At 44.7% G+C, this 13,856-nt stretch overlaps 1 protein-coding gene across 2 annotated transcripts; it reads left to right on the plus strand.

Annotated features, from left to right (window-relative positions):
• The first annotated feature begins 12,469 nt into the window (after positions 1-12,469).
• LOC105562714 (28S ribosomal protein S36, mitochondrial) lies at positions 12,470-13,453 on the plus strand. 2 transcript variants are annotated; one of them, XM_012013759.1, is made up of 5 exons: positions 12,476-12,540; positions 12,648-12,683; positions 12,798-12,855; positions 12,950-13,122; positions 13,317-13,453. In XM_012013759.1, exons 2-5 carry the CDS (start codon positions 12,660-12,662, stop codon positions 13,332-13,334), a joined length of 273 nt encoding a protein of 90 aa, XP_011869149.1. In that variant the 5' UTR covers positions 12,476-12,540; positions 12,648-12,659; the 3' UTR covers positions 13,335-13,453. The 2 variants fall into 2 exon arrangements, with proteins under 2 accessions (XP_011869148.1, XP_011869149.1); XM_012013758.1 differs by having other exon boundaries at positions 12,470-12,683.
• The last annotated feature ends 403 nt before the right edge of the window (positions 13,454-13,856 follow it).

Here is a 13,856-nt window from a genome sequence, read left to right on the forward strand (position 1 = left end):
TTCGGCTTACAAAAGGAATCCGTAAAAGAAACGACAGGCATCCGAGCTTAACGCGGTGAGTGAAATAATTTTATGTATTGTTTTAGCAGAGAAACGTTGAAGAAATCTTTTCCGAAGATAGAGGCTAACGCGAAGTCGAGTGCGTAATATCGAAACCATTAGTTTCTAATGACGTAATCGACCATGCGAAAGTCAAGGAAACTTTATTAATCAAGTTACGTTCTCGCGTTATTAATGAGAAGTCGGCATTGCGATAAATCCGCTCGCATTATCTCAAGAGTCGGACCTTTTTATTATCTACCGTTAACGATCGTTGACGTAACGCTTCAACATTACTTAATCCGAGCTGTTGCAAATTTTTCCCTGGCGACGCATCCTTCGCGATCTCCTGAATTTTCGCGTCTCGTTTTATCTTTTCAAAGACTTGATCGCTGGTTCCGCGTTCGCATCGCCCGTGCGCACATCCTCATCGTCGGCGATTCGCACCGTTTCGCGTGCGAATTTCCGCGGGCCTCTTAGCAACAAGTTACGCACACACACCTGCCGTGGAAAAGCGGAGCCGCGCGAGCGTTCTCGTCGGCGGTGTAACTCAAGCAAGTCGCCTCCTTGTCGCTCGACAATCTCCGTCACATTATTTTCGTCTGTCTCGTGGCTCGTAATCGAGTTTAGCTATTCCGCACGAGATCGTTGAGATTTCGCTCAAGCGGCTTCTCTTCCACGCAGAGTGTATGAGAAAATTGCAATTGATATGCAAATTCGGAATTTACAACAACTTTTCGACTCGTAACAAGATCCTTGCCCGATTATCTCCAAGTGTGGACCGATAGCTGGCACAGAGACCAAAATGTCGTTCTTCTTGATAAGCGGCTCTTTGTGTCAAAAATAATTACGTCATGTTAATTATTTAAATATGTATTTCGAGGAATCGGCGACCAAATAAATTTCTCGTATTATTTCGCTTTTATTTGCCACGAATCAATGTTTCGCTCGGCTTGACCTTAGTATCTTGTCTGGATCTGTACAAGTCGCTCGCAAACAAGATCAGAAAGAAAAAAATTGCTTATTTCAATCTAATAATAAGTACCTCTCTCTTCTCGCGATAGTCATCTATACTTACACGTATATTACATATCTCGTACGTTTTGCTATTTATAATTTAATTAATGTGCCCAATGAAATCTCCTATTCTAATATGAGATAGCAGGTTTTCAACACTCAAATTCAATCACAAAACTTAACAGTGAATTTTCCACTAAACAGATTTCGCTGCAAAGGTAATAAATTCATGGTGGAATGAATTGATGATGTCCATTAATTTAACAGAAATTCCGCTTTCTTATATTAGGATCCTATCTCATATTAGGGGCATTTCATCTACCATATTCCTCTCACGTATAGTCATCCGAGCACGAAAGTTTTCGAAAAAACTAAACGTTATAATCTCCGATTCAGTGATATGTTTAGAAATAAGAGTATGCAGAACTTGTATTTGTGACACGAGGTATGAACGAACGAAGAAAGTTCTGCACTGCTCCCTGAAGATAAATCTCGTCTCTTTTACAAATTCTTTACGTGCAGCAGTTTTAAATATCTTATGAACCTTGCGTACTATCTGAAAGTAAGTACAACACGTTTGCTCACATCGATAAGACACAACCGTAGGAGTGACGATAATTCACAGCGTCGTATCTCACGTTAGAAGAAACTTCAGCATCATTGATTATCCGTTTACACCGTGTAGCACGCACCGCCGGTCCGTGTTGAGGCACACGTGCGTATTATACACAAATTTGCACGCAACATCAACGACGGACCGCTCTCCGCGGTGTCGGCGAGAAGGCACCGTCACATTTCCTTCTCTTGGATCACTTAATCCTTTGAAGAATACACGTTTCTTTTCAGCCCATTTTTCTGAAACTTAACGCTTAAGGTTTTTTTGGGTCGCTGATTACGGTTCTGGTATCAGAATACAAAATTCAAATGCGGGTTTTCATTCGCCATTATGAATTTCGTAAATCTGACCTCATACATGTAATCAGCAACCTGAAAAACTTGCGAGTACCCAGGTAATTTTTTGCAATTTTGGCTCCTTATATTGGATCCGCCACCTTGGATTTATCAAATCAAAAACCTTCTAGATATGAAAAAATAGAGACATCGGGGTGAAAAGTGTTGGTTTTGTAAATTTCGGGAGTATACCATTACACCGTGCTTCAAAGGGTTAACCCTTTGATAAGCCTAATCTACAAGGTGATTGTTGCAATCGGAAACATTCTATTCTATACAAGCGAATCAATACGCTTAAAAAAATTTATCGACAATGCACGATTGTGCAATGTATAATGCACCAATTTTTTAAATGCATTTATTGACTGTAAAGTAGAATGTTTCTAGACGCAAAGAGATCATTGTAGATCAGGCTTTTGTCTTGGAAAAAAAAGACACACTTTCTCCTTGTTATGTATAATTTAATTGTCTCGCATCTTTCCATTTCTAAAATCGGTCATTCGGACTCTCCTGGCTAGCGACAGCCAGTTCGACACCGGCGAGAAGTCGTTTCTGCGCGCCCGTGCACATTTGCCGACACCGCAACAGGTATTATTGCCGCGCGGAAGCCTATATCGCGTGCGATCTTCATTGCGTCGGCGAACACGTCGAGATCGGCACGGTAGAGCGAGCGTCCGAGAAGCAAAATGCAAACACGCCGCATCTGCCCGTTCTGCATACGTACCTATGCGCGCGTTCCGCAAATTTTCGTTCAAAGATCGACGCGTGCGCCGGAAACGGTGAATCGGACCTCGACCAATTAGCGCAAAATTATTTCAAGAATGTCTACAACAAAATTCGCGGGGTTTCGGCAACGTTGATTCGAGAAATTTTCAAAAAGAAAATCGGCCAATTTTTAAGAGAATATTCTTCCAGTCCGTTTGGGTCAAATATTTATTTAATGCGATATTTATTCACTTGGATGTTGCAAATTGTCGCAACGGTCTTGTTTAAACATCTACTGTCATTTAATTGGTACACGCTACATCTCTTTAGGACGGTATTATTTCGTGCAATTCGGAAGATAAAAATATCGCAGCATCCAGCGATAATCCAGACGTCTTGTCGGTTCTCATTATCTCTTTGCAAAAACATAGCAAGAATTACGAACAATTTATCGCTAATATTCGCGTCTCGGCTCGATCGATGACGTGTAAATATTTACGCATCGAAAGATTATTTTTTAATCAGTTTCGACTCTTCGCGGATCGTAGATAAGAAAACAAGAATACAAATCTGTTTAGAACACGTTCCATTTTTAATTACGTTTTACACAAACTGCTAGCTATTAGTGAACGCGGTTTGGAGTAAAAAATTAAATTTTTTTTAGAAGAATCTTGTATTTTTAATTTGTATATCTTGTTAGCTTTATAATTACTCGACATATTTAAAGTTATCTTTCAAAATTTCCAGAGAAGGTAGAGATAATTATCTGTCTCACATTCGGACGCTTTTCCTTCTTGTATTTTACGACGCATGCGCGCGGGTGGGAAAATTAAATCGAGAATGCGATAAGCGATAAGCGTGGCCGGATTCAGCAGAAAAAGCTGCCTTGCAACTGTTGTAAAAAACCTGAATCTAATTGGCGTATGCTCTTAATAATGGCAGAATCTAGGAGCATACTTAAAACAAATTTATGAATTTTAAAACTGTTGTAAAGCAGCTTTTTCCGCTGAATGCAGCCAATGATAGTCCCTACGTACCTATCTCGAGTATTCGCGCAGCTGTTTGCGTAAACGACTGAAAATCCGGTGCTCATTAGAATCGAAATTTATCGGGCCGTCACGAAGGACCGAGGTTGCCGATCGCCAGACCCTCGGTCGAGGAGACGTGCGATTTTTTCCGATATACTCGCGTCCCGCGAAACGGCTCGGTTATTACGAAACGCTTACGCGAATTCAACGAGATAACAGGTACGGTCAACAGGCCGTATCGCCTGGAGACTTTGTAACCGCTGAACCGAACGGCGAAGCCGTTAATTAGATCGGCAAAGCGACGTCACTGCACGGAGAGACTTTTCTCTTAAAATTTATCCTGAAAATCACGTAATTGTGAGGCAACGTGGCATTTTGAATTTTATGAGTTTTTCCAATTTTACCATATATTACACTAGTAATTATACTTACAATTAGTATATGTATGGTAAAATTTCAAAAAGCTCTCATAAAGTTGTTCAAACTGTTATGTCCCACGATTACATGATTTTCAGGGTAAATAAAAGAAATTTCTGTCCGTGTGCGAGGGTTCGAAGCCACCTCGAGGACTCTCGAGTCGAAAAGTCATTTCGAGGATTGAATTCATGCGGGAAAATCACGTAACGAGATGAAACCGAAGCATTAGAACTTCGATTCGCAGTATTTAGTGATGTTTTTTCATTTTGTCGAGATTGGATGACTTTAAAGTCGCGCGTTCAGGTGGAGAGAGGGTTATATTTGCAACTTGAATCCCGACGTGAGCTTGTATATAATTCACACGAGGTGTGTAAATAGGTACCCATAAAAGTGACTCACAAGTATTTTGTGGAGCTTTAACAATCGATCTATCATTTACGATTGTGTTTGCTCCTTTTGACGTTATTAACATATATGGCAATCCCGTTGCATGAATAATTCAATTGAAAAAAAAAAAAGTTCAATTTGGCATTTAACGCGCCTCAAACTTTCCTGTTCCCATCGTCTCGGAGAAGCGTCGCCTCCGATATAATTCCGACGTCGCTGTTCACGGATGTACCGTGAATTTTTTTCCTGTTATCTAATTCGGCCGCGATATCATCGATGTCGGAGATTAAAGCGTCCAGTCGAACGAAAGAGTTCCACGTCGCGGTGGAATCGCTCGCCGGGGGGAAATTCTGAGGTCTTCATTACCGATATTGAGAAACTTATCCTTGAATTACTCGGATCGACACGCATCGACCGCATATCGAATTAGCGGCGGGTCCCCTCGGCCGTTCATTGATCTCGCAAACAACTTCGCCGGGGCTTATCAGCGACGCGCGTGTCTCCGTTCCGGCGCGTGTGCAGCCGCCGGTTATTATCGTCGCAAAAATACCCTGAGAAGGTGCGATAATAGGTGGACGAATAGGCGAGTCTCGAGGCAACGCGGTGGGCGGACGAGCGCGAAAAATTGAAGGCCGGTGTCGGTTCCGCAATCGGCTTATCACACGAAGATACGTTGCTTGCCGTATGCTTAGCTTGCTGTGCGTCCGCGATTTCACGGAGACTCGGATAAGAGAGATCCGAGACACAGAATCGAATTTCGCCGCAAAAGGAGGGAAGACTGCCAAAATCGTTGAATTTATTCGCGTTCGAGATCCGAACGGCGGCGAGAACGAAAGGGGGAGAGAGAGAGAGAAAGAGGGGGGGGGGGCGTCGGATTTGCTGCACGACTGTCGGGATCGCCCTTGACATTTTGCGCGTTGTGTGATTGCGTGATAATGAAATTAAGCTGTTCTCAACCGAGTGCAAAGTGCCACCGCAGCCGCCGAACGGCGGGTCGGGCGGATCTTGTCGGATACTTGGCGGGCACCCGGGGGGGTGTCACTGAACCCGAGCCGACACGCGTACAAGTTCCGCGACGTTACCGCGGGCGACACGGTTTACGATGTCACCTGTAATTTCTCTCCCGGTGACTTTCTCGAGACTCGCCTTCCCTCGTTACATCGCATCGAGTTACGTTGCAATTGTAATCGAACGTAGGCCCATACCCCCCCGCGCACGGGTCGCTGCATCACGCTTTCTCACCCATTTTTGTCACGCGATTGCGCGTAATATCGCGCGTTGTGATAAGCACGTTCGTTCACGTGGAACGATAACCGGGGCCCGTCTCGTCTTACGGCGCGACGTATAATTTATATAATAATAAAAAAAAAAGCGCCACGGACGACTTGGTGATAAAGCCGGCGACCGGCTCCGGTTTCTTTTTGAAAGCAGAGATTTATTTTAAGAGCAGAAAGTTCTGCCGTCCAGGCCGGGGAACGAGATAAAGATCGAGGAGAAGAGAGGAGGGGTTGAAGCGAGGGAGCGGGAGCGTTTGGAATTAAAATCGAATCCAGACACGCGGGCGATATAGTAAGATCATAACTTTCTCCGAACGGTTCTCCGAGGTTCTTACGAAACTTCGTACCGGTCTGCACACGTTCGCCGGCTCGGTCCGCGGATGAAAAGTGCGCGAGCCTTTAATATCGGCAACGTGCGTAACGGAAAGGGTATGCGGATAATATCTCTGTGGGGAGAGAGAGAGAATATAAAGAGCCGATACATTGCGATAGTTCGCGAGCGGACGTTACGCGCGCGCGCGTGTGATATCGCGCGCAAATCGCGCCGCTATTCGCAATTGCGCCACGCAGCCACGTGCTCGCAGATCGTACCCGAGTTAAAGCGCATGTTCGTTGGGGAGCGCGCGCGGTTCGAATCGGCGCGCCGCACGATCCTTGATCTTTGTATAGAGACGCGATCCCCCGTGGCCATATAAAACGCGGAAAAACACGCGCGGGGCTTACTCACACGTGTTCCACGAATCGATCGCCGGTAAGAATATGAGAGCTCCTCATTAAACCGCGGGACCCGCGGGGCCTCAGTGACGTGTCGGCAGCCGCGTGAGCGGTCGTGACGTAACCGAGCGCGTAACCGCGGCCTAGCACATGGCGCAACAAACGACATCCTCGATCATGTTAAATGAATGTGCGAAATTATCTTTTGGAATAAAGGTAAAAGAACGACGCCGAGTACAGAGCGCTCCTCGTTGCACTGAAGCATTTGTACGAAAAATGCGACATCGAAAACCGATGTCAACTTATTCCCAACAGCAGATTTGGAGAATGTTTGAGGGATACCGCAAAGCGTAAGATATTGCCAGCGTATCGTGATATCGTTAAGACGTTCCGTAGAAGCACAGAGCATTCCGCGACGATATCGTTGTCGCTCGAAATGCTTGTCAATTAAATCCAACGTTTTATTAAATGAATAATGCGCTAAATACTGTTTGTTCGGCCTCAGGATTGTCTGAAAAGAATTGGAAACCGGCGATAATCGTACGCGACAGGCTCCCACCGGGCGGATATCGAATCGAGCTTCAGCAAGTCGCTTTCATTGCGCGTAGCGTGTTCTTTTCCTTTCTTCTTTTTCTTTTATCAGGCGTCTCGCGCTGAGAAAAGGCCGGTTCTCGCGGCGCCGCGTGCCTCTTACAAGAGTTTTTCAGGTGTATATGTGTTTAGTCATTGAGCCATTATGTATGTAGCCGCGCGGGCCCGAGTTACGCGACTTTCACTCCGAAATGTCAACCGCGGCTGTTTCACTTTTCAGCTTCCTCCCCACCGAGCAACTGTCGATCAATCTGATTACGCACAACAAAGGGACGATTGTGGCGTAAAGCGATTTACGATTTCTCTCTGTATCTGTTTCAGGTGGCGGACACGCCGTGGCCGCGTGCGTGGAGAGCGGAGGGACCACCGCGATCCCCCCATCGACTGGGAAAGGAGAAACTCGGAGCCGGCGTGCGATTCACATTGATATCCTTATCGTGCGATATTATTCAAAAATTACCAGAGAAAGGGACGATTTTTGCGCTGTACAGTCGGACAGAATAGTCACGATACTGGTTTTTAACGAGTTTAGGAAGGCACATGTAGATTCGGAATGAGAACCACTACCTTCGCCTATGCACAATGGACAGTTATGATATCATCCAACTTCCACGTACAATGAGTAGTGTAGTATAGTGGAGTTGAAAGATAGTAGTAGCACAAGGTAGTAGTTCTCTCGCAGAACTCATTTTTTAATTAAACAGTGTTGCTATCTTTCTATCCACGACTGTAAGGAGGAGAGAATTTTCACTTAAAATTTACCCTGAGAATTACGCAATTGTGGGACAACGTGGCATTTCGAGTTGGAAATTTACGTGATTTTCAGGGTAAATGTTAAAAGAAAACGATCTCCGTGTACTTGTTATGTAGACTGAAAATTATAGAGGAGTGTCCCCTGTTATGAGATAGATTTCTAATCTGAGATAGCGGATTTTCAAGCACAAATCTTTCTTCGCGACGACTACACGATCTAACAATGAATTTTCCACTAAACAGATTTCACTCCAAGGGTAATAAATTCATGGTCGAACCAACAGACGATGGTATTAATTTAACAGAAAGCCCGCAGTCTCGTATCAGGAGCTTATCTCGTAATAGGGAACTCTCCTCTATTTATCTTCCTCTAGTTTACAATGTGCTCGGAAAATGATGAAGAATCAACGTTTGGAGCATCTGGTAGGAATGCGAGGGAACTCGGCGCAATGTCTCAAGCCTGAAGGTGTATCGGCGATCAGATCTCGCTGCGGTATCCCGCTGATGAAAGGGTCAAGTGGTCGCGATCGAAGATCTCGTCCCTGCTTTGAAGAGGACATTCTCTTTGGTTATCTAGCTGTATGAGTTTTATTCGACATCATAAAGCTAGGTTACCGGAGTTAAGCTCCTCGCCATATCAACTCCAGCTATCTTCCCCTCGTGCGTTTCTACGCTTGAGCGAAATTAAAGCGCCGAGAGCCCTAAATACTGTTACGCTCGAGACGTCGTCCTGGACGTCGTCGCGGACGCAGCGACCCGTCGGAGTGACAAAGGCGCGGCCGGGGTGGAAAGAGAGATTTCAGCTTGCGATAAACGTTAACATCTTGAGCGGCGATTTTTCTGCAATGGTAATTTGTACGTTGAGACAATCGTCCCGCGGCGAATAAAGCAGCGTTACATCCCCGAAATCATTTCCTCTCCCACGTTCTTCTCGACTAGGAAAGGACCGCCGGGGCGATATTGTCGGGCGATTTACAGCCACGTCGGCGGCCCTCCACAATGGGCCGAGTGTTCTCTCGTACCGCGAGGACAAGCCCGGGCAAACACGGATCCATAAAGAGGTAAGCGACACCCTGGTCCCGCAATCGCGACGCGCGAATACGAGTGTCGTCTAGCTGTCGCGCTCTCTCGCATTCCCCTCGCGCTCTCGCGGCAACTACGAGCCGGGCATTTGTAATTGTTGTTAGTGCCGGTCGCTCGTGACCGGCCTGTCGAAAGGCGGTGGAGAGACGGGGGAAGACTCCGCGGAGAGACGCGCGTTATTTCGCACCTGCATCACGCGGTCATCACGCGGCCGAAGACAATTTCTGCGGCTATGATGCGGCTGCCGCGCTCCGGGGAGAAAGTCCCGGCGGTATCGCGTCGAAACCGTCGCGAACGTGAGGACGGCGTGTCCCAATTTCGGGTCTTTCGAGACTCGAAGCGAATCCGATGGCCGCCGTCGCGCGAGACCCTCGCTGGAGGGGAACGATTTTAAATTCGCCGAACGACCCGCGATTAAAATTCAACGGCGAACGGCGTGGTCCGCGCAAAGCCTGTAATTTTCGGACGCTTTTACCGCGGGAGTCGGGTTTTGTTTTCGAAATCATTTCATTGGGTTTCAGCGGCGTTTTCTTTTCCAAATCATATTTTGTTAGCTTCAGAGGCATCTTTCCTATAATATTACATTCACTGCGAATATACCAATACTAATGTTATTTCTGCTGCTTACTGTATCATTATTACTATATGTGAGCGAGATTTCATTTCGTGGCAAACTCATGATAGACAGCCGACCATTTATTACAATGCCGCTCGACTTTTTGCACAAGTGCAAAGATTCGTGTACAGAACATTAACGTAACGAAGGCACGACTCGAGAAAGGAACGAGTTGTTTCATTAAACACACGCTGTGCCTATGAAACGTTACATTTTAAGTGTGTGCCGACACGGTGCGTGACGACGATGGTTCCCACAATAAAGAAGCCAGGATATGTTTACCAATTATACATATGTATATGCGACCACAGGAACGAACACGTCCGGCGTGATATTGCAGGAAAAACTACTGGCTTTTTAAAATTCTAAGTACATAGAAATTGAAACAATTGAAATTGTAACCGTGAAAACCTTTTGATTCTTCGTGAAATACAGAATGCTTAAAAACGACAATCGAATTTTTTCTCTCCCCCCCTTCTCTCTCTCTCTCTCCCTCCCTTATCATGCTTATTTTTACATACACATTACGCTGATAATTATTCGCAGAAAGGTCTTTTATGTATTAATTCTGTGCGTTTAATCAAATAAAATATATATAAGTGTTCGTTTATCTTTTCCTTCTTGAAATGGAATTTAAATTTTACAGAGAAATTTCTACGTAAAAAAAAATAATAAATTACGGCAAAGATCAATATTAACAGCTAAACAGCTATCTTTGTTTAATTTATTCGGAGATTTTCTTCATTTTCAAATCACTTTGAAAAAGTTTTCGGGGTCAAATTCCCAAAATATATCATGGTTGCATAACATCCTGAATATGCAGTGAATAAACATTTATAAGAACACAACAATTTTGCGTCAAAGAATAATCATTTGCATATCATTATATGTATATATACATGTGTATTCTCTGCCTCTTCTGCTGCATCAGCAAGTTTCGAATATTATGTACCAACCACAGAGGGCAGCATATTACGGTGCATAAAATTTCACTCACAAGAAAGTTCCTATCTTATTTTTTTACTCATCAATATTGATCGATAACATGAGGCATTATCCTCCGCTCGAAAAGGCATAAATACTTGTATATCTCCGCCGAGTTTTCCACTTCTTGTAGACCACAATTATTTTTTATTAATTAGGTCATAATATAGAAAAAGCAATATAGGACGGTATTGAAAATTTCCGATTCATTTCATTTAAAATTGATCTCCATTCCCATACAGCACAGAAAGTTGCAATGCTGATTCAACATTTGTGTGCTGCATAGGTTTGTAACGTGTCAAACATCATCGCCTGCGAATCGGCCCCGATTTTTCCTACCGTCTTGAAATCTCGCCCCTATTTTCATGTTCAGCAACAAAAGAAGTCACGAGGGGCTAAATCTGGCGAGAGAGTTCGGGACAACCGGCTGCCGATTGCATTTTCAGGGGAAGATATCTGGAAGCTGGGGAACGAACTGGTGTTGAAATCGTTAGTAAAGATCGCATGAAATTTCATTTCGTCCTCGCCAACGATTTGTGCATATTGTTTCAACATTTCGGGGATTTGTACCGCGCGGTAACCCTCTTTTAAACGTAAATGCCTTTCGAAATACTGTATAGTTTCAACCCTGACGAAGAAATTGGAAAATCTCGGTGGCCGATGTGCCAAGTTTCACAAAGGGATTTCGGTTTCGAGACAGTATGGATCGAGGTCGTATAGCAGGTCACTGTCTGATACAAGAAAAGAAATCCAGAGACCGTTTAGAGTATGGCTGAAAGCCCCCCCCCCCCGTACTATACGTGCTGAAGCATAGCTGGGATCGCTACACAAAGTCTTATTGTTAGGGGGACTATTTCGAAGGGGACGGAGACCCCTTTCCCAATTGTAAATAGAATAAATCTGAAAGGGCCCCGCACATTTTATATGGAAAATGGCTTTCAGTTGGATTTCGTTGAAATTTAAATATGTTTTTGCCCACACCTTTCTGATAAAGAGTGTCAATGGGCACAACCGCCTAAAAGCAATAGTTTAGGAGCTACAAAGAGCTTTTAAATTCAGTTAAAATAAAATTGATAATGCAAATAAAATCATACTCATCGAATAAGATCCGAAAACGCTAACGTTTAGCCGAGAGAAACCCGAGAGCTGCCACGGCCCGGTTTTACGTGATCCCTGAACACGACACCGCCCTCTGTGGACATTGAAAACGTGATCATGAACTACGTAGCCAATGTCGACGTTTGGGCTGATAACGCAGAACTATTTATCACAAATTTTTAAATAATTATCCGAATAATATTTCTCAAGTTTTATTTCATTCTATGTATGCAATTGCGACCAAAAAGATTGTTAATAAATTTATTATCTCTGTAGCTCAATCAAGGAGAGATTTAACTATTGGTACAATGCATAAACTAAATAAGAAAATGACACGAAAAGTTGATAAAATTTCGGTGTAAGAGTTATGTCCCCCTGTCCCTCCCTGCCCATAGTCCTATCAATTTTCCTACCTATCCATATTTCAACTTAATAGACCTAAAAGTCTTTTATTAAAACCGCGAGGCGATTTATAAAACGCGTTCGATTTGGGGAAGAAAAACCCACCCGAATTTGGACAAATTAAAGAAATGTCATTATTTTGTACGAGTGGCAAATATTACCCACTTATCTCGTCGTATCCAGTCTTCCTTCGTTGGGCCAGATTGAACATACTTTTTGCTGCTCCTGGCCGTACAGCCTGGTCATTTCGACCAGAGAGATGAGGAAGAAAACGGCTTCCATAGTCGGCTCCAACTATACCTAAATGCGAGCGCCGATCGTATCGCTTTATCTATACAAAAGGTAAGGTTATATTCACCCTACTCGTGCCGCTCGTGCGCGGTGCGGGCACCCCCACCAATGCGATCAGCTGTCCATTCTATACGTATGTCGATGCTGTTGAGGCTGCCGACACGAAAAAAAGTATTCGCCAGCAGAGGTAGGCCAAAACGCCATCTGCACGCTGTTGCGATGCGTCGAGGAGAAGCTTTCCGTTTCGGACGAAATTAGTCGTCGTGGTGTATTGTATCGCGCCGTTACTTACAGGAAAAATCAACTATGATGGCAAGCAAGGCTTGGAAGGTCAGTACTGCGGAATCCTCGCTGGAACCGAGTCATTTACGCGGCCGAGCGTGTTCCCGCGGCGGCGCGGGACTCTGCCCCGTTTGGCGTTAGACTGACAACATGTTTTCGCAGGTGGTCCAGCCGCACGTGCCGATGATCAAGTTCCGCGCAGGTGGCATCGATCGCGCAGGTAACGTAAATGAGATCGAGCGTTTTTCCCGCGAAGAAACCGCGACGGTAGTCCCTCGCCGCTAGATCCCTGATCCGCCATTGTTGGTTGATAGTTACGGGCATGACGGCCGCGCCATCTGCGCGATCAGGGCCGGCGCAGATGCAGCAGAGCGCGGGCGGCGCAACGGGCCCCCGGGTGATCGTGCTGCCGACGATAGAGGACATCCACTTGCCGCTGCGATATCAGAGACGACCGATAGATCAGAAGGAAATGGAGTACATCAACGTAAGCGTTTCTCCCTCATGTATGGCTGGTGTTACATTTCTCGTACGACAAACATAATATTGGGCTAACTAGGTCATTTTATATTTTCCAACTTCTCTTGTGTTAATATTTATGTAATATTAATATCTATGTAATATATCACTCCATCTTCGATATCTTGTGTATGTACATACTTGCTTGTTTGTGTGTTTCAGCGTGGCGGGCCAGAGTGAAATTGCAGCTCGAGTGCATTTAGGAAACTCCGTATTTAATTCACTTTGTTATTGACCGACTCGGTCCAATGTGTTGTTAAAATAAATGGGACGTGTGTGAGATAGAGAGAGAAAGAGAACCCGCACGCTGCAAATATAATTTCATATTTACACCAGCCACCTATCGGGCAAGGTCTCTTGTGACATTGCCAGGGCTATGCTATTTCTGGCACAGCTTTCAGCTCATTCCAATAACAACCGTTGCCTGTTAATCCTGGGACTACGCTCTAATTGTACATAACGAAATTTGAAAAGAAATACTCGTATGCTCTGCCTACTTGCGTCTCTCGGACGAGAAGAGATTATCACTCGATTCCCAGCAATTTCGCGATCCACCGAGATATAAATAAGCACCGCGGATCGAAAATAAATCAGCATTGTCTTTGATTCATTGCGCTCTTGACGCGACAGGAGCGTGCATTTTCGAGCGCGGCGAATCTTGGACGCGATACTAAAAGGATCAAGGACTTTTGTAAATGCTCT

This window comes from Vollenhovia emeryi, unplaced genomic scaffold, assembly GCF_000949405.1.
Source record: "Vollenhovia emeryi isolate VEMERY1.0 unplaced genomic scaffold, V.emery_V1.0 DF939184.1, whole genome shotgun sequence".
In the NCBI taxonomy this organism is placed as follows: domain Eukaryota; kingdom Metazoa; phylum Arthropoda; class Insecta; order Hymenoptera; family Formicidae; genus Vollenhovia; species Vollenhovia emeryi.